General features: G+C 58.9%; 1 protein-coding gene across 1 annotated transcript; it reads left to right on the top strand.

The window, feature by feature from the left end:
- Positions 1-313: 313 nt before the first annotated feature.
- Positions 314-16,916, top strand: CHST1 (carbohydrate (keratan sulfate Gal-6) sulfotransferase 1). Its single transcript, XM_012645125.1, has 4 exons — positions 314-449; positions 13,146-13,237; positions 13,715-13,799; positions 14,817-16,916. Exon 4 carries the CDS (start codon positions 14,859-14,861, stop codon positions 16,092-16,094), a length of 1,236 nt encoding a protein of 411 aa, XP_012500579.1. The 5' UTR covers positions 314-449; positions 13,146-13,237; positions 13,715-13,799; positions 14,817-14,858; the 3' UTR covers positions 16,095-16,916.
- Positions 16,917-17,193: the final 277 nt, after the last annotated feature.

Raw genomic sequence — 17,193 nt, 5'->3', positions numbered from 1 at the left:
GGGGCGCAGCGCCCGCCGCTCGCTCGGCGCTGAAACCGCTGCCGCCGCCGCCGCCGCCGCTGTCGGCTCGGGGACGCGGGCGGGCGCTCCGTGAGGCTCCGGCGCCTGCGGCTGCGGCGCTCTGGGTCCCGGCCCCTGGCCCCTGGCCCGGCGTCCCTCGGGTCCCGGCGCCCCGGCCCCGGTCCCGCGCCCTGCCCGGGACAACGCACTCTGCTGCTCGGGCCGCCCCGGGCTCGCGCCCCCGGGCCATGAAGAGGGGCCCGTGAGGGGCGCGCGGAGGCGGAGGAAGAGGAGGGAGGAGGGAGGCCGAGGAGGAGGGCGCGGGAGGCGGAGGATGCCGCCGCCGCTGCCGCCGCCGCCACCCGCGGGCCCCCGGCGAGCCTGACTCCAGACCGGAGGATGGAGCCGGCGCTGGGCGCTGCAGCGGCTCCCGGCGCGCCCCCGACCAGGTATTGGCGGGGCCCGGCGGGCCCCGGGGCGGGCGGGAACGGACACTCCGCCGCAGCAGCCGGGAGGGGCGCGGGCGCGGTGGGAGACGCCCCTCCGCCCGGGGACAGTCGCTACGGGCGGTGCGTGGAGGGGTGGCGGCGGCGAGGGACAGCAGCGTGTTGGGCGCAGGAAGGGGCTGCCTGGGCTGGTGGCCGGTGAGCGCCGCGATCTCCCCAGCCCTCCCTGCCCCCATTCGAGGAGGGCAGCAAACTTGAGACGCGCGGCGGCCCCCGAGGCACCCCGCTCCCCTCCGCTGCGGAGCGCGCCCGGGGGCTGCTGCGGGCTCACCGTCCCACAGCTTGCCCGTCTCGGGGCTGCTGAGGCGCCTTGAGACCCTGAGGTCCCCGCGCCCGCACCAACTTTCCAAACCGGGGCTCCAGCCGGAGGCGGGGGCCGCCCCTTGCTTCCTGCTCGCAGCCCTGGCCCAGCACCCGCATCCACCACGCTGCGATGAGCTGGGCCCCTGTGGGGCCCGAGCCGCCGGATGGTGCAGAGCCCCCCACGGGAAGCCAGAACAGCCCTCCCACTCTTCTCTGGGTAGGGTCCGGGCAGCAGCCCCTCCTAGGCTCCGGGGACCCGACGCTTGCTTTCACAGCAACAGCCCGGAGTAGCCCTAGCTGAGATTCTAGGAGTTAAAAGGCCAAGCTACTCGAGGAAGGTAGGACCCAAGGGTCATCCTAGGGTGGCACCTTGGCCTGACTTCACATGTGCCCCTTCCCCTGATCCCTGGCCTGCCCCTTCCCAGTATTAGGTTCTTCTGCTCTGTTCTGATTTCTTCCCGACGAACTTAAAAACTGCCCCTAGGCAGGAGGCTCCTAGGAAGGGCCACTCTTAGATCCAGGTGTCAGAGGATGGGCTTAGGCCATTGATAGAGAGCTAGAGGCTGGGGCAGGGGAGGTGGATGTCCAGTCAAGGACAGAAATTCAGCCCAGCATCTTCTGGAGGGCTGGCTGGTGGGAGCTGGGGGCAGACTCGGGGGCAGGAGGCGGCACCCTGGCAGACAAGCCAAAGGCACGTGAGAGGCGAGCAGGTGGGGGCTGAGGTCCCAGGCACCTCCCTTCAGAGGTGCCGCAGCCCCTTGAGGTGGGGCTAGGCTGTTTCAGGCAGACACCTTACCTGGGCAGGCAGTTCCCAGGCTCCTGTCCTCGGCAGCCAGGGACACTTACTGGCATCATGATGACCCTGTTTCTTTTTCAAAGTGCTTTCACCGTCATGACTCACACATTGGATTCACCAGGGAGGTATCAAGCTTCCAACCTAGTCCATTCTCCTCCCTCCTGGGTCTTTAGGGAGCTGCTGGGGAAAGGAGGAGTGGATTTGCCCTCGGGCCTCAGGCCCCTGCTGGAGCCCAGGAGCCCAGCCCTGCAGACTTTCATTTAGCCTCAGGCCACGTGGTGGGATGGGGAGGGGAGGGGTGCAGGTGAGAGGAAGTCTCTGCTAATTATCCCCCCAACTCTGCTGGGTCTTTGAAATCATGTCCAGCCACCCCCTGCCCCTTCACTTAACACCCCGCTGGCTTCCTCATCTCAAAGCAGTAGCACAATCCGCCCTAAAATCCAAATTTCCCTCTTTGCTGAGTAGTTGCAATGCTTTTGGCTGGAGGTTTCCTCCTTGGCATCCGAAGTCAAGCTCCTCTCACAGACAGCTTCCCTCTCCCTCTGCCTTGCGCAGGCCCCTATTAGTAGGAGGGGTGTAGATCCCCCTTACCCACCCTCCCTCCGCCCCCCTGCCTCCAGGGCCCCAGCTCCTGAGCAGGGTGGTGCTGATATAGGGGTGTGTGTCAGGCTGCATCAGAGAAGGGAGGAGGTGTACGTCTGTGCTCCACTGGGAGGGGTGGGAGGTGCCAGGCCCTCACCAGGGGGTCAGGTTCCTGCCCTCCTGGGTTTCCGCTTGCCACCCCCATGTCTCCTCCCTTGCCCACTGTGAGTCTGTCTCTACTTTCCCAACTCCACTCTGCATTGGTGCGGGGAGGGAGCATTTGATATTCATAATCTGGTTCAGAGAAGGTCCCGAAGCCCTGAGTCACTGTATGGTTTCCATGGAAACAGACTTGTTCAGAGGACTCGATGTAGCAGGCTGTGGTGGGGGAGAAGGAAACATAGTAAAATCAGGCTCCACAAGTGTGGCAGGAGTTGGACCAACTCCCTTCCGTGAGGAGGATGAGGGTGGGCAAGGCTCTAGTCTCCCTGTAGGAGGGGCTGCCTCTCGCCACCCACTGAGGTCCCCCTATTGGGAGGTGCTCAGCTACTCCTGTGGTGGCAGGCTGCTGCTGCTTGTGTGGACCTCTGGCTAGGTGGCAAGGCTCATGGCTACCTCTCAATGCCTCGGTTTCGTCCTCTGTAAAATGGGGAAAATAAGAAAACCCACCTGGTAGGGGTGTTGTGAAGGTCAAATGCATTATGACATGGAACACACTCAGAACAGGGCCATAGTAAGTGTTCGTAAGTGTCATTATTATTAAGTCAGGGGATTGGAAGAAACTCCCCCCAGCATGTTCGCCTGGAGCCTCCCCCGTGTCCCAGCAGGTGGTCCTGACATCTATTGGCTGGCCTGTCTCCTGCTTTGCAAAGAGCCTCCCCCAGCAGCCCTGGCACACCCCCTGCTGGGAACCAGCCATGCATTTCTTTCTACAGAGCATTCGTTTCAGGTTGCTGTGAGCCCACCACCGTGCTCTTGTTCCGACCCCACCTGTCTAGGAGCTTTGTGGGAGCAAATACTCCAGGTCCAGATGGACAGGCAGCTTCCTGCCTCAGCCCCCTGGGGGAGGGTTGGTCCTGGATCCCCTTGGAATTGGGGCAGAGGGAAAGGGACAGAAGAGGTCCAGGCAGAAATGGTGCCCTGTGTGACAGAGAGAAGGGGTTGGGTGGGGCAGGCCACCTCCCCTGAGCCTACAGAGGCTGGTTCATCTGGCTGGAGGAGCATCTCCCTCCTGATTGTCAGCCAGAGAGGGATAAGGGAACTCTCCAGAAAGCTAACAGACTCTGCCCTGCCCCTCCCCCCAAATTCGAGCCTCTATTGCTCAAGTGTTCCCCAGCATGCCCTGCGAGTCTGGACTGGCTAGGGGGCTCCAGCCTGAGCCCCAGCTGATCTGCTGTCATCCCACCTGCCAGGGCAGGGCAGGAGGCTGACCCCAGCAGTGCCAGCCTCGGCCGCATCGGGGAGCGCAGCCCGGGGAGATTCTGGGTGCCAGTGATGGCTCAGCCTGAGTCCCCCTCACCGGCCCTTCTCTCTCCTAGCAGGCCCCTCTCCGCGTCACACTCCCTCCCCGCCTACTGTAAGGTGGGCTTCAGCTCCAAGCTCCATAAAGTCCCTCCCATCACTGACAGCTGTCAGAGCTGCAAAGCATCCCTGTTATCTGCTGGCTCTTGCTTCTGTTTTACTGATGGAAAAACCGAGATTCCTGGGGTTTGCCCGTGTGGCCAGACCCAAGCTAGCTGTGGCCTGTCCCAGCTCCACATCAGCCCTGGGGATGCCCGTCCCTCTTCTCCGGCAATCCAGGCAGCCCCAGCTGCTGCCCAGTGTCCCCCCGACACCCCCTGCCAGCTCTCAGGTTCCTGCCAAGGTTCTTCCCCTCCTAGGTCTCTCTGGACTGCTTTGCTGTCCTCATTGGTGTTCACAACACCTTCCAATTTAATATCCTCTGCAAATTTCATTAACGGACTGTTTACTCCCTCTCTCAGGATCATTAATGAAGATGTTAGATAAGATCTGACCCAGCGCTGGGTCCTGGCAGCCCCGCCCCCACTCTCAGACTTGCTGCCCTCTGGCCCCTTCCCCCAGGCTTGCCTCCGCCACCCGGCACCCTTGGGACCTGCCCCCTCCTGCTATTAGGCCCCATGACAAGTGCTTAGGGCCAAGTCTGTTTGAATTAATTTTGTAAGATTACTCGAGGCGCTGTATCAAATGCTTTGCTAAAAATCAAGATATATTACCCTGCCTGCGTTTCCTTCATCTACCAGTCTTGTAATTCTATCAAGAAAGCTATCAAGTTTGTCAGGCATGATTTGTTCTTTATAAATCCCCACGGTGCCGCGTGGGGCACAGGGTTCCCGCGTTTTCTAAATGTTTAGAGATTCCTTCTTTGTGTTTGCTCCTTGATTAGAGCTGGAAGGCTGTGGGCTGGAGGTTGCTGGGAATGCCGTCTCCTTCTGAGGGATGGGGAGAAGGCACGGCTCCTTCCCTTCCCCAGAGTCTCTGCCGGTGTCAGTGAGTTGTTTAGGACCCACTGAGTCCCTGCAGTGTGCTGAGGGCCCCAGACTGGGCACTGGGGGAGGAGGGATAGGGGAGAGCTGCAGGGAGGGCCTGAGGTGTCAAGGATTCTGCAGGGCAGATGAGGACCACGGACAGCCGAGCCCGGTGCCGACGTTCTGAAGGTGCCATTGATGGGGAGATGACTGCGCACCAGTCACTCTGCTAAGAGATTTATGTGCACCGTCTCATTTAAGCCCCTCACCTGCCCTGGGACTCAAGGTCTGGGTTTCACCCGTCGTTACGCCGCTCCTGACCTTTTAAGGTGTACCTAAAGGTGAGGAGAGCTGACGGGGTGGCTCAGACATTTTAGGAGGTCCGAGTGGGGCGGGAAGGGAAGCCGTCAGGGAATGCTCTGGAGAGGCGAGGCCCTCACTTGCATATACACCTCCCACGTGACCCCCAGAGGCTGAATTCGGTTCTCCATCCTGCCACTTCTGAGCTGATGAGCAAGTCCTTCCACCTCTCCGAGCCTCGGTCCCTCCCCTGTGAAGTGGACTCAGCTGTAGTCCTTCCTCCCAGGCTTGTGGACAGGATCAAGCGAGGTGATGCGTGAAAGGTTCGAGCCATGGAGCTGGGTGGGCTCTGGGTGAGCAGCTGCTGTCATGCCTCACCGTATAGGCCCCTGTCAATGCTGGGCGGAGACGCTTCTCTGGTTGGCCGTGTGCCCCATGGGTGGAGTGTGGCTCTTCCTAGTGCGTCTCTCCCAGGAGACAGAGGGGCGGCGGGGTGAGCCTTGCTGGCATCCTGGCAAGGGGCATCCTTGGCACCAGCTGTGGGCTGGTGATAAGCTCGGGGCTTAGGGAGCAGGGAGGCACTATCTGGGCCTTGAGCCCAAACCCTGTGCCCCATTCCAGACTATTTCAGGCTCGATGGTAATAAAGACATTCTTGGGTGTCTTCTTGGCTGCATAGGATATGGGCATTCCTGGGCTCCTTGCTATAAAACCACGGGCACCTCCACCTGCTTGCCCACCCCAGACTGGGCCTCCGCATGGGGAGCACAGCGTGTTTTAGCTCCTGTCAATCAGGCGCAGCGGTCCCTTGTCCACCCCCGTTTGTGATAATCTTCCTTATTGTCATTCAGCGGGGAGGGAGAACGCCTTGGGAATTGGTGAGTTGGCACAGACTCATTGGTATGAGCCAGGAAGGGCCCCAGGCAGTCCCCGCATCCCCGCCAGCTGAGCCGCAGGGACCCAGTCCTCAGAGATGGTCAGTAGTAATGGCTGAGCCAAGGTCTGGGGCGGGGGTGGGTGTTGCGGTCAGGATTGGAACCAGTGTGTCCTGGCCCCTGGTGGCCACCCAGGCCCTGGCGCTCCCTGACCCTCCTCTCTGGTGTCCCAGTGCTGGGTGATGCTCTTGCTCTTGGGTGCAGCCTGAGGGTGTAAGCTTTGTGGTTAGGGACGGGGCTTGGGGGTCCTCGGAGCCTCGTTTGAATCCTGGCGGCACCACGGACTAGCCGCACATGCTAGACAGGTTCCCCCACTCGCCTGAGCCTCACTGCTCCTCATCTATGAGAGGCGGCAGTTGTACCTGCCTGTGGCACGTGTCCCCGATGGGAGCCAGCTCTGTGATCTTCTGCAGCCCCCTCCATCCCATGTTGTCGCCTCAAGGCTCAGGTGAGTCTCGGGGTCCCATCCGTTCCCCACCCCAGCTCTTGTCCCCACGGGACCAGCTGCGCCTTAGGTGCAGGTGGCTGAGACTGGAGACTCTGGGATCCAGGACAGAAGGCCCCCATCCTCCCGCCTGGCCAGCAGCAGCTGCCTGTGCTCCAGGCCTGTTGATGTTTTCCCATCCTTGAAGCAGGGAGGATGGGCCGCAGCCCGGTGTCCAGGAGGTGGGGCCTTAGTACTCTTCCGACTCTGGCTGTGGCTGCTGGGTGGGTGGGGGGGGGGCAGGAAACCGGGGCTTTTCCGCCCAGTGTCGGGGCAGAAGAGTCCCGCCTCCCGCAGGCCAGGCTGTGGTAGGACCGGCCTGAGACAAGGAACCTGGGGCTTCTGACTCATCCCTCCCCCGAGGAGCTGGGCACACTGGGGCCTTGTGCCATGGCCAGGAGGTCAGTCACTCTCCCCACTGCAGGGGAAAACTTTCCTCTTAGGTCGGCCTGGAACCACCCCTCCCCGCCCCCCGCCTGGCTGGGCCCACGGCCAGACTGCGAGCTGCCCTCCTTACCCCAGGCGAAATTTCTGCAGCCGGAACAGTGAGGGTCCCCAACCACACAGGCTGTTAGCGCTTCAGTGGAAGAGGCTGTGGCATCTGTTTTAACTTTTTAAACCAGGCCAGCATTGCCTCTTTAACTTTTTTAAAAAAAGTTAAAAGTGGGTTAGAGTAGCCCCTAAAAATCGCACTCACTGTTCTTATTCAATGAGCACTCGCTCTGTGCCCAGCACTGTGTTAAGCTGTGGGCGTCCACTGGCTTTGCGTCACAACCCAAATCTTTGAAAGATTCTGTGGTCGTTCTTCCCATTTCATATATAAGGACAAACAGACCTGCAGAGGTTACGTGCCTTGCTTAAGGTCTCATAGCCACAGAGCAAGAGCAGTGGCGTTCAAACCCCGACCTGTCTCTCCCCATAGCTGGGGTGTCCAGACTGCTTTCCTGAATGCCGGTGGGTAACTTCTCAAGGAGGCTTGAAATACCCATGGGTGTCACATGTGGACATTGGAGTCTGCGCTGGAGACACGGGAGCTCATAGAGGCAGCCAGGTTGCTCTGGTGATGGTGAGCAGTCAGTGGACCAGTCACTCCCTGGGTGCTTGTCTTGGAAACCATGACTGTGAGAATGTGTCGCCACTAGAGTGCCCAGAATATGTAGGCTCTGCCTGTGGGGTCTGTGGATGGGCTGCAGGGCCCAGGGACTCTAGAGATGGTACGTAAACATCATGTATGTTGGTGCAGGTTTTGGGGAGAACGTCCATAGCCTTCTTTCACTGTTTCAAGTTGAGGTGGGCGCGACCCCAGAGAGAAGCACTGGTGTCTGCAGTCTCCCCTGAGCTACCCAGACCACAGAGGCTGAGTCCAGCCCCATCAGATCACCCCACTGGATGATCGCGCTGGCTGGATTGTATGTTGCCATACTGCCCACGTTGAAGGATGCTCTAGGACACAGTCCTGTGAAACTTGTCTTTGGGTTTATTAGGTATAAGGTCGTGAGGACATGGTTCATGGTGGTACACATGCAGGGCTCTGTAGGAGACCCCTCAGGAGAAATCTTGTACTAGATTCAGTGTCAGGAATAGCTAGACATCTCTTGAGCAGATGCTTTAATCTTTATCTCATGGGTCTTGTGAAACATGTAAATGAAATATTTCCTTTTTCCCCTTGGCTGCCAGGGAGCTCTGACCCATATGGGTAGCCCACAAGTGGCTTGACTCTTGTACACGGACCTGGCCTCTGGTTCTTTCAGACTTTTATACTCTTATGTTCCCCTTGCCTCATTTTCATCACCTCATTTTCCTTAGGAAGAAAAACACCTTGCTGTTTTATGTGTTTTAGCCTTAACTAAACAAACATTTATGGTGGATCAGTGCTGGCTATGCCGGAGCCAGGGATTAAGCATTTCCTCTCTGCAGTCTCCGTCCTAGAGGCCTGTTTGCCAGCTCCTCTCTGCCTCTCCAGTTCCTTTGCTCCTTGCTCCAGTTCTTGGGACCACAGAGCCTTAAGGTCCCTCCATCCTGGCTCGAGTCTGGGCAGAAATATGATACTCCATTTTTTTTTTTTCTCCTTTCTCTGCTTTTCTTCCTTATCCTCCAGGGCTTCACAGAATTTTTTAGGGAGAAAGGCTGGGAGGGGAGTCATTTTCCCAGCTTGGGCCTCAGCTGCTCGCACAGCCCCAGGCCCCCTTTGAAGCCTGGCTCTTCTTAGCTCCCGCCCCGACTCAGCAGTCCCCGCTGGCTGCTGTCCTTAGTGACCCACCTGAGCAGAGATCCTACTTCTGGTGGAAAGGCAGTGACTTCAACCCTGTAGCCTTGGAAATGGGGCAGGGGAGAGCTGGCCGGCAGTGCCCTGGGCACAGGACGGGGAGGCACAGTGCTGTGCCAGGGCTGATGTTCAGAGCCCCACCCTGTCATCAGTTACCTCACCAGTCCTTACACGGAGTGGCTTCACTCTGTCCCCAAAAGTTAATAAACTCAAACTGAATAAAAAAGCTCAGTGTAAACTGTGTCTTCCACCCGGTCACCTGAGCTCCCCTTCCCTCTGGGACATTTACAGTTACCAGTTCAGTGCAAGCTCTTTCAGTGGTTGGTTGTGCATACATACAACTATATATGTACATCCTCTTTTAAAACAGAAATGGTGACATACTATTACACATATGTTTCCTGGCCCTAGTGTTTTTTTTTTTTCTGGAGACAGGGTGTTTCTCTGTTGCCCAGGCTAGAGTGCAGTAGCGTCATCACAGCTCACTGCAGCCTCAAACTCCTGGGCTCAAGCGATCCTCTTGCCTCAGCCTCCCAAATAGCTAGGATTACATGTGCGCCCTACCACATCTAGCTAATTTTTTATTTTTTGTAGAGATGGGGACTTGCTATGTTTCCAGGCTTGTCTTGAACTCCTGGGCTCAAGCAGTCCTCCTGCCTCAGCCTCCCAAAGTGCTAGGATTACAGGCATGAGCCATGCACCTGGCCCCTAGGTGTTTTTTTTTTAAACTTAATAATGTATCTTGGGTAATTGTTCTATGTCAGTATATACATGTCAGTGGAGCCTTCTCTGATATAGTCAGTTGAAAAGAAAATCCCAGGGTGGTGGTGAGGGGAATGCTAATGATGAAGGGGTTAAGCCTCTAGGGAAGGGAAGGGGTGCCCATGTGTGGGCTATTGGAAGTCCAGGAAACTTCTGAATTGCATGTGGAAAATTGTGGGCACAGATGGAATTTTCTGGGACAGGGACTCTGGTTCTGAGGGGTCTGTGGTCCATAAAAGGGGAAGAGCCGCAGCTTTGGGGTTCACGGGATTTCTATATAGCGGGAGGCAGGGGCCTAACTCAGCGGAGGGCAGAGTCCCTGGGTTTGGGGCAGCCACAGATTGGGCTGAGTCGGGGGACAGTGATGCCCAGCCCCAGTATCTTCCTGGAAGATGCCTGGGTTTTTCCCACTCCCAGCGGAGGGTCCCTCTGTTTGCCGGGAGGGTGGCCCCGACTGACCATGAGAATGGAGTATGGGGCCTTCCTGGGATTAGAAAACCCCAGTGGTCAGAGCTGCGAGGCCCTCCAGTTACTGGATCTACGGAATAACCGGGCCACAGAGAGGCTGAGGGTGAGTCCAAGGTCACCCAGCCAGGGAAAGGCAGAGGCTGTGGGCTGTTCCTGCCCGTGACATTCGGTTCCGTGCTCCTTCCCTGCCAGAGCGGAATGGGAGAGGAAGGGGCCCTGGGGGAGGCGCGGCCGCCTGTTGCTGCTGGCCTCTTGGTGTGCGGCCGAGGAAGTGGGGGTGCACGGAACAGAGGCCGCAGCCGGGGTGGGCGTGCCATCATCACACCTCACTGCATCCTGCAGCATCACCTCCCGCTGGCTGCATCCTCACCCGCGTCCGCAGCCACAGCCCAGGAATTCTGAACGCAGCGGCGCCGGGCTCGGTGGCTGCGCTGCGGGACGTGGCCGCTAGAGGGCAGCAGGGAGGCCACTGGGGTGGCTCCTCCCGGAAAAAGTCCCCCGCAGGGAGAAGGGGCGGTGGACAGAGTCGGACCCTGCCGGCTGCGGTGTGGTTTGTTCTGAGGTACTTCCCGGAGGCAGAAAACAAACCAGACATTGAATGATGACATGAACTGACACTTATTGAGTGCTTACCCTATGCCGGGCGCTGTATTACCTATAAGTAATTAGTCCTCACAACAGCTTGTTGTAATTGTCCCCATTCTGCAGGTGAGAAAACAGAGGCCCAGAAAGATTATGAAATCTAGCCAAGGTCCCACGGCCACAAAGTGGTTGAGCTGGGAGCAGCGGGGCTGGTGCCGGAGCTGTGTCACAGCTATATGCCTCGCGTTGACTAAGTGGTCTAAGTCCTTCGATTCTTACCACCTCGTCTATGGCTACACGCACGTTATGGGTGAAGAACCCGAGGCTCAGGGATAGCCGTGAATCGCGCGGGTCCGCACACCTGGGGTGACAGGTCCATCGGCTGGCTCAGGGCTTGAGCTCTCGGCTCTGGTTGTAGTTCCCCAGCACAGAGTCGTCCCCACCCCCACTCCTGCCCTAATCTGAGGCTGGCTGTCAGTGAATGCTGAGCTTTCTGCCGGGAGTGGGAGTTCACCAACTGCCCTGCCTTCCAGCAGAAATGATCCATTCTGGGCTCCCGTGTCCAAGGTTTGCTTGGGTTTTGACTAACCAGAGGTGCAGGGAGGCCGTGCCAGAGGCTGCTAGAAGCCAGAGAGGGGCCCTGGGGGCTACAGTCGTGCTTGGAGGAGGAGGACTTTGAGAAGTCTTTTGTAGTGGCCGAGGCTCCCTTGGGAACAACAGGACCTGGCCCTGAGACCTCTGGTTTCCAGGGCAGATGCCTCCAGCATACCAAGGAAGCTTGGCCAGCCCTGGGCCTGGCTCTGCCAGGCTGGCAGGAGAGAAGGGGGCATTTCCAGAAGGGCCTGACTTCCCCCATCTTCCCGTTCCCATGCCCTGGCTTTGCCCTCCCCGGGGGCTGGGGTGGGATGGCCTGTGGCTGGACCTTCAAACACGTTCCCCTTCTGGGTGCCCAGGCTGTAGCCTGTGAAGCTGTGTCTCATTGTCTTAGAGATCTAAACCTCGAGCTGCTCCAGTTACTTCTGATTTATTAGCAAAGCAGCAGCTTGAGTTTCTCTGGGTGGGGGCGGGGAGGAGGAGTTAACTTAAATGGTTCCTTCCCTGGCAAGATGCTAAGATGCTCCTCTTTAAAGAATACCCTGGGGTGAATTCTGTTTTTGGAACTGGAATCCTAGAATTAAGTGAAGACTCTTTAAAGGTTCTATTTGCAGTCTTGGTGGGGACCAAAGGGGGTAGAATATGAGTGGAAACAGGGAGTAGATCAGGGAAGAGGATTCGAACGTGGACTTCGTAGCACATTGCCTGGGCTGGAATCCTGCCTCTGCCCCTTACTAGGGGTGTGAGCTTGGAGAGGTTATCTGACCTTGAGGAGCCTCAGTGTCCTCATCTGTAAAATGGGGTTGTGACAGCGTCAGCCTCACAGAGTTGGCATGAGAGCAGGAGGAGCTAATGGCTGTGAAGGGAGTGTATGCCTGGGAGAAACACCGTGAATGCCCAGGAAGTTCTCGCTGTCCCTCATGCTACGTAACCCGCAGTGCCTAGAACAGTGCCTGGCATACACTGGGTATCTGGTAGATGTCTGTGAATAAATACAAAGGAGGTGCCTCCAAGTGGAGTGGCATTGCTGCTAATGAATGACTCTTAAATAGCCTGCGGATATTGCCTGGCACGGAGTATTGGTGGCATTCCCTGTCTGCTTCTTTAAAGGCATTCCCATTTGTCTTGAGGCACTTGGGCAAGCAGGGCTGCAATTTCCGGGGTTTAAAGCAGAGAGGCCTTCTCTCTGGGTCCCCGGGCCAGCCTCCTGGGGTGGAGGCCAGCGTCTTCTGATGCCACAGGGTAAGGCCGGGTGGGATGGGGTGTGGTCAGGGGTGTGGTTTTCTCTGATCACGTTGAGAAGTTCCTAAGAATCTAGACTGCGCCCCTTTCCCTATTCGCTGCCCCCCGGTGATCTGGTACTGATTCCTATAGATAACGAGGGCAATTTCCTATTTGAAACAGGACTCGGTTTCTCTATCTGAGCAACGGGAGTGAGGACCCTGACCGCCTAGAGGGGGCTGTCAGGAATAACACGGTGCTAGAAGTTGGGTGCGTGAGCCAGGCAGCACTGCAGGTTCGGGGAACGAGGATCCACTCACTCCGCCCCCGAAGGACTCAGGCCAAACAGCAGGGTGTGGGGAGAGTGTTCACAAAGCACATGAGGTCACTCATCAGCCAGGAGCCAAGAGATCAACAAGAGCAGACAGCAAAGGGAGAGGACATGCTCCAGGTCTCAGAGCGGTCTGACCGCCCCTTCTCATGCTTGGTCCCTCTCTTGCCAAGGCACAAGTGGGCTGGGGACAGGAATCAGATGCAAGTTGAAGGCCAAGTACGCTTAAGCTGGAGGAACAGAAAGTCAAATGTCCTTGGAGGGGAAGAGCCTGGGCTCTGGGGAACCTGCCAGGCTGGGACTGAGCCAGGCCAGTTACTCCTCCTCTGTGCCTCAGCCTTCTCACCTGTGAAATGAGCTGACACCGGCTTCCACGGGAAGTTCTTGTGGGGGGAAATGAGCTGGTGCAGGCGAAGGGAAGTGCTCAGTAGATGCTCGCTGAAATAATGCTGCCGTCTTGGTGTTTGAACTCCAGCGCGGAGCACCAAGGTCAGGAATGCTCCCTGGTCCACTTCTGCTTTGAGTTTCAGGTAGCTGGTGTCCTCCCTTCCGTGTGGTTGGAAGAAGGATCCCCTTGCCCAGCTGTCCCCTCGGAGCTGCCCTTTCTACTTGGAGGCCTGGGGTGAGCCCCCCAGCCCTTGCTGCCTTCTGCTAAACCCCCTCCTAAAGAATCACTGAACAAATTGAATTTAAAATGCAGAATAGTCTGGGCCGTGCTCTGGGCGGGTTTCCCGTGTGGGGCACTAGCTCTCGGGCAGCTGGGCATGCAGGCGTGCCAGCCTCGCTGCCCACTGGTCCTGGTGAGAGCAGAGGGACTGTGACTTGGTAGGAGGACGTGGGTGGGTGGGCGAGGAAGCTGAAGGGAGTGGGATGCATGCAGCCCAGGACTCAGAGGGCCAGACCTCGGGGATCAGAGATGGCACTGGGTTGGTTGGGTCCCTGAGTTAGTGATAGATATGGGAGAACAGGCAGGGCCCTCATGGCCTGGCCCTAGGGGGCAGACTGTGGGACACGGGACCCAGGGAGAGAAGGGGTGGGGAGGAGGAGCTTGGGAGCCCACCCCCACCTTTGCACCCCTCCCCTCCCCGTCTCCCTGTAGTCTGCTGGTCACAGGCTGGGACTGCCGGCTAGACCTGGAGACGCTGGCAGCTGCGGACCCCCCAGCTCGGAGCAGCCCCTCTTTGGTAAGTGGTCGAGCCCTCCTGCATTCGCTCTGGGAGCAGCCCCAGCCCTCTCTCAGGGCCTGGTGGCCTAGCTGGCCTCCCTTGGGGGCACTAGAAAGATGCTCAGGCTGGCTCCTTGCCCCGAACCCGTGGCATGCCCTTCGCTTTCCCTGCTTTCCTGTGGTCCCTCCCCCGCCCGCCTTCTGTGGCCAGAAGGGGCTAAGGGCTAAGGATGGAGGCTTTTGGGGACTGGCTTGGGGGAGCCAGGCCCCCGTCTCCCTAAGGTCTTTGCAGGCCAGTTCACTCGGGGTCCGTGGGGGTCTTCTGGCCCTGTGGCCTGGACCCTTGCCGCAGTGACCAGGAGCAAACCCTGGGTCCTGGGAAGGGAGGCTTCTGGATCCCCCGTCTCTTCTCCAGAGACTCTTAGAGACTCCAGGAGCCCCTGAAGGCCACGTCTAGAGCAAACTGGTCACCCACATCCACAAATTGGAGGAGACTTGACATGCTTGTCCTCTTTCCTGTCCTGCTGGCAGCTCACCGACTCACAGAGTGCCGGGGTCCTTCCTGCACGTGGGCTTGGCGACAGAAGGAAGCATCTGACATGGACTCTTCTTCCCCCTAGGGTTGGGCAGAGGACAGAGGAAAGGTGATCACCTGGGGCACTGGGCACCAGGTCATGGGGGTGGAAGACACTGGCAGGGGTGATGGGCAGGACCTGGCTTGAGGCAGGACCTCAGCGTTCCCTTAGTGTGGGAGCTGGGGAAGAGAGGCTCTTGCCCAGTAGGCCTCTGCACTCATCCACAGGTTAAATCCTGGGTGCAAGGAGTGTTTGTTCGGCTCCCTGAAGCTGCCAGCAATCCCCCGAGAGTGGTGAAGTCTAGTGTAGAGGCTGCTCAGGCCTTCTGGGGGTGTGTGTGTGAGCACTGGGCAGGGAGCCGGGTGTTTCCCTGGGCCCCCACCCCGAGACAGCTCTTCCCAGGGAGCAAGCCAGGGTCCTGCCGTGTGAGGCACCTGACCACTGGCCGCCTTTGCCCGCAGACCTAGAGCCACGGAGAAGCAGCCCCATGAAGGTGCCCAGCCATGCAATGTTCCTGGAAGGCCGTCCTCCTCCTCGCCCTGGCCTCCATCGCAATCCAGTACACCGCCATCCGCACCTTCACCGCCAAGTCCTTCCACACCTGCCCGGGGCTGGCCGAGGCCGGGCTGGCCGAGCGCCTGTGCGAGGAGGGCCCCACCTTCGCCTACAACCTGTCCCGCAAGACCCACATCCTCATCCTGGCCACCACGCGCAGCGGCTCCTCCTTCGTGGGCCAGCTCTTCAACCAGCACCTGGACGTCTTCTACCTGTTTGAGCCCCTCTACCACGTCCAGAACACGCTCATCCCCCGCTTCACCCAGGGCAAGAGCCCGGCCGACCGGCGGGTCATGCTGGGTGCCAGCCGCGACCTCCTGCGGAGCCTGTATGACTGCGACCTCTACTTCCTGGAGAACTACATCAAGCCGCCGCCGGTCAACCACACCACCGACAGGATCTTCCGCCGCGGGGCCAGCAGGGTCCTCTGCTCGCGCCCTGTGTGCGACCCCCCGGGGTCCGCCGACCTGGTGCTGGAGGAGGGGGACTGCGTGCGCAAGTGCGGCCTGCTCAACCTGACCGTGGCGGCCGAGGCCTGTCGCGAGCGCAGCCACGTGGCCATCAAGACGGTGCGGGTGCCCGAGGTTAACGACTTGCGGGCTCTGGTCGAAGACCCCCGGCTCAACCTCAAGGTCATCCAGCTGGTGCGAGACCCTCGTGGCATTCTGGCTTCGCGCAGCGAGACCTTCCGCGACACGTACCGGCTCTGGCGGCTCTGGTACGGCACCGGCAGGAAGCCCTACAACCTGGACGTGACGCAGCTGACCACGGTGTGCGAGGACTTCTCCAACTCCGTGTCCACCGGGCTCATGCGGCCCGCCTGGCTCAAGGGCAAGTACATGTTGGTGCGCTACGAGGACCTGGCGCGGAATCCCATGAAGAAGACGGAAGAGATCTACGGGTTCCTGGGCATCCCCCTGGACAGCCACGTGGCCCGCTGGATCCAGAACAACACGCGGGGCGACCCCACCCTGGGCAAGCACAAGTACGGCACCGTGCGCAACTCGGCCGCCACGGCCGAGAAGTGGCGCTTCCGCCTCTCCTACGACATCGTGGCCTTTGCGCAGAACGCCTGTCAGCAGGTGCTGGCCCAGCTGGGCTACAAGATGGCCGGCTCGGAGGAGGAGCTGAAGAACCCCTCGGTCAGCCTGGTGGAGGAGCGGGACTTCCGCCCCTTCTCGTGACGCGGGCGCCGTGGGGAGGGTGGGAGGCACTTGTGTCGGTTTTGATAAAATGGACCGTTTTTAACTGTTGCCTTATTTCCCCCGCCCTCTCCCACCCCGGTCTTTGTGTCCTTCCCGCCCCCTGCCCACCCCGCTCCCTTCTGCCTCTTTTTGTCTCTGAAATTTGCACTACGTCTCGGACGGGAATCACTGGGGCAGAGGGCGCGCGCGGTGGGCTACGGTCCCCACCCCACCCCATTCGGACACACGGATGCTGGGTCTCTGCGTGGACGGTGACAATGTTTACAGGCACCACACTCACACAGTCACACACACACACGGCACCCAGGAGGAGAGGCACCCAAGCCACACAGCTTCTCCAATTTCCGAATGGATGAGTGGTGGGGGTATTGTAGTTTTTGCACTGTCTCATACAAGGTAAGAAGATCCAAACAAAAGGACCACTTCCCTCTAATTTATGAATGGTGTCCACCCCTTCCGCATCCCTGCTTCCTGCCCCAATGCCCACGTCCCCCCCTTAGAGCAGAGAAACTGCCCTCTCCTGCCCACCCTTGCCTGTCGGTGAGCAGGTCTTTGCTGTGAGGTGAATGTGGGCCTTGTTTATTTTTTCCAGTCTGTGGCGATGCTGTCTGTCTGTCTGAGTCTCGTGGCTGCCCCCGGACCAGCGATGACTGATGAATCTTACGAGTTTCTGATTGATCTTGGGGTCCATCTGTGATATTTCTTTGTGCCAAAAAGAAAAAAAAAAAAGAGTGGATCAGTTTGCTAAATGAACATTGAAATGCTTTATCTGTGTTTTCTGTAAATAAAAGAGTGCAATAACCTCTGGGTGTGGCTGTGGGACATTCTGGATGGGCGAGAGCGGGGCTCGGTGGGGTCTGGGTGCTCCTGGCTCTGGAGAGGAGGGAGAGGAGGCGGTGGAGGTGGGAATGAAATGGCAAGTCTGCCTTCCAGAACTCTCGTCACCCTCAGCAGTGAGTTCGGGGTTTCATTTCCCTTCAGTCAGCTGAGACCGGGTACCTTACAGCTAGGGGTGATGCTCAGAGTCTTCAGGAAGTGGTATGGTTTGCCGAGTCAGATGGCTGGGGGTAAAGGTGAG

Source organism: Propithecus coquereli, unplaced genomic scaffold (assembly GCF_000956105.1).
Source record: "Propithecus coquereli isolate 6110/MARCELLA unplaced genomic scaffold, Pcoq_1.0 Scaffold227, whole genome shotgun sequence".
Classification (NCBI taxonomy): Eukaryota; Metazoa; Chordata; class Mammalia; order Primates; family Indriidae; genus Propithecus; species Propithecus coquereli.
Note: the sequence above shows the minus strand (reverse complement) of the source record. Positions and strands in the feature narration are given on the sequence as shown.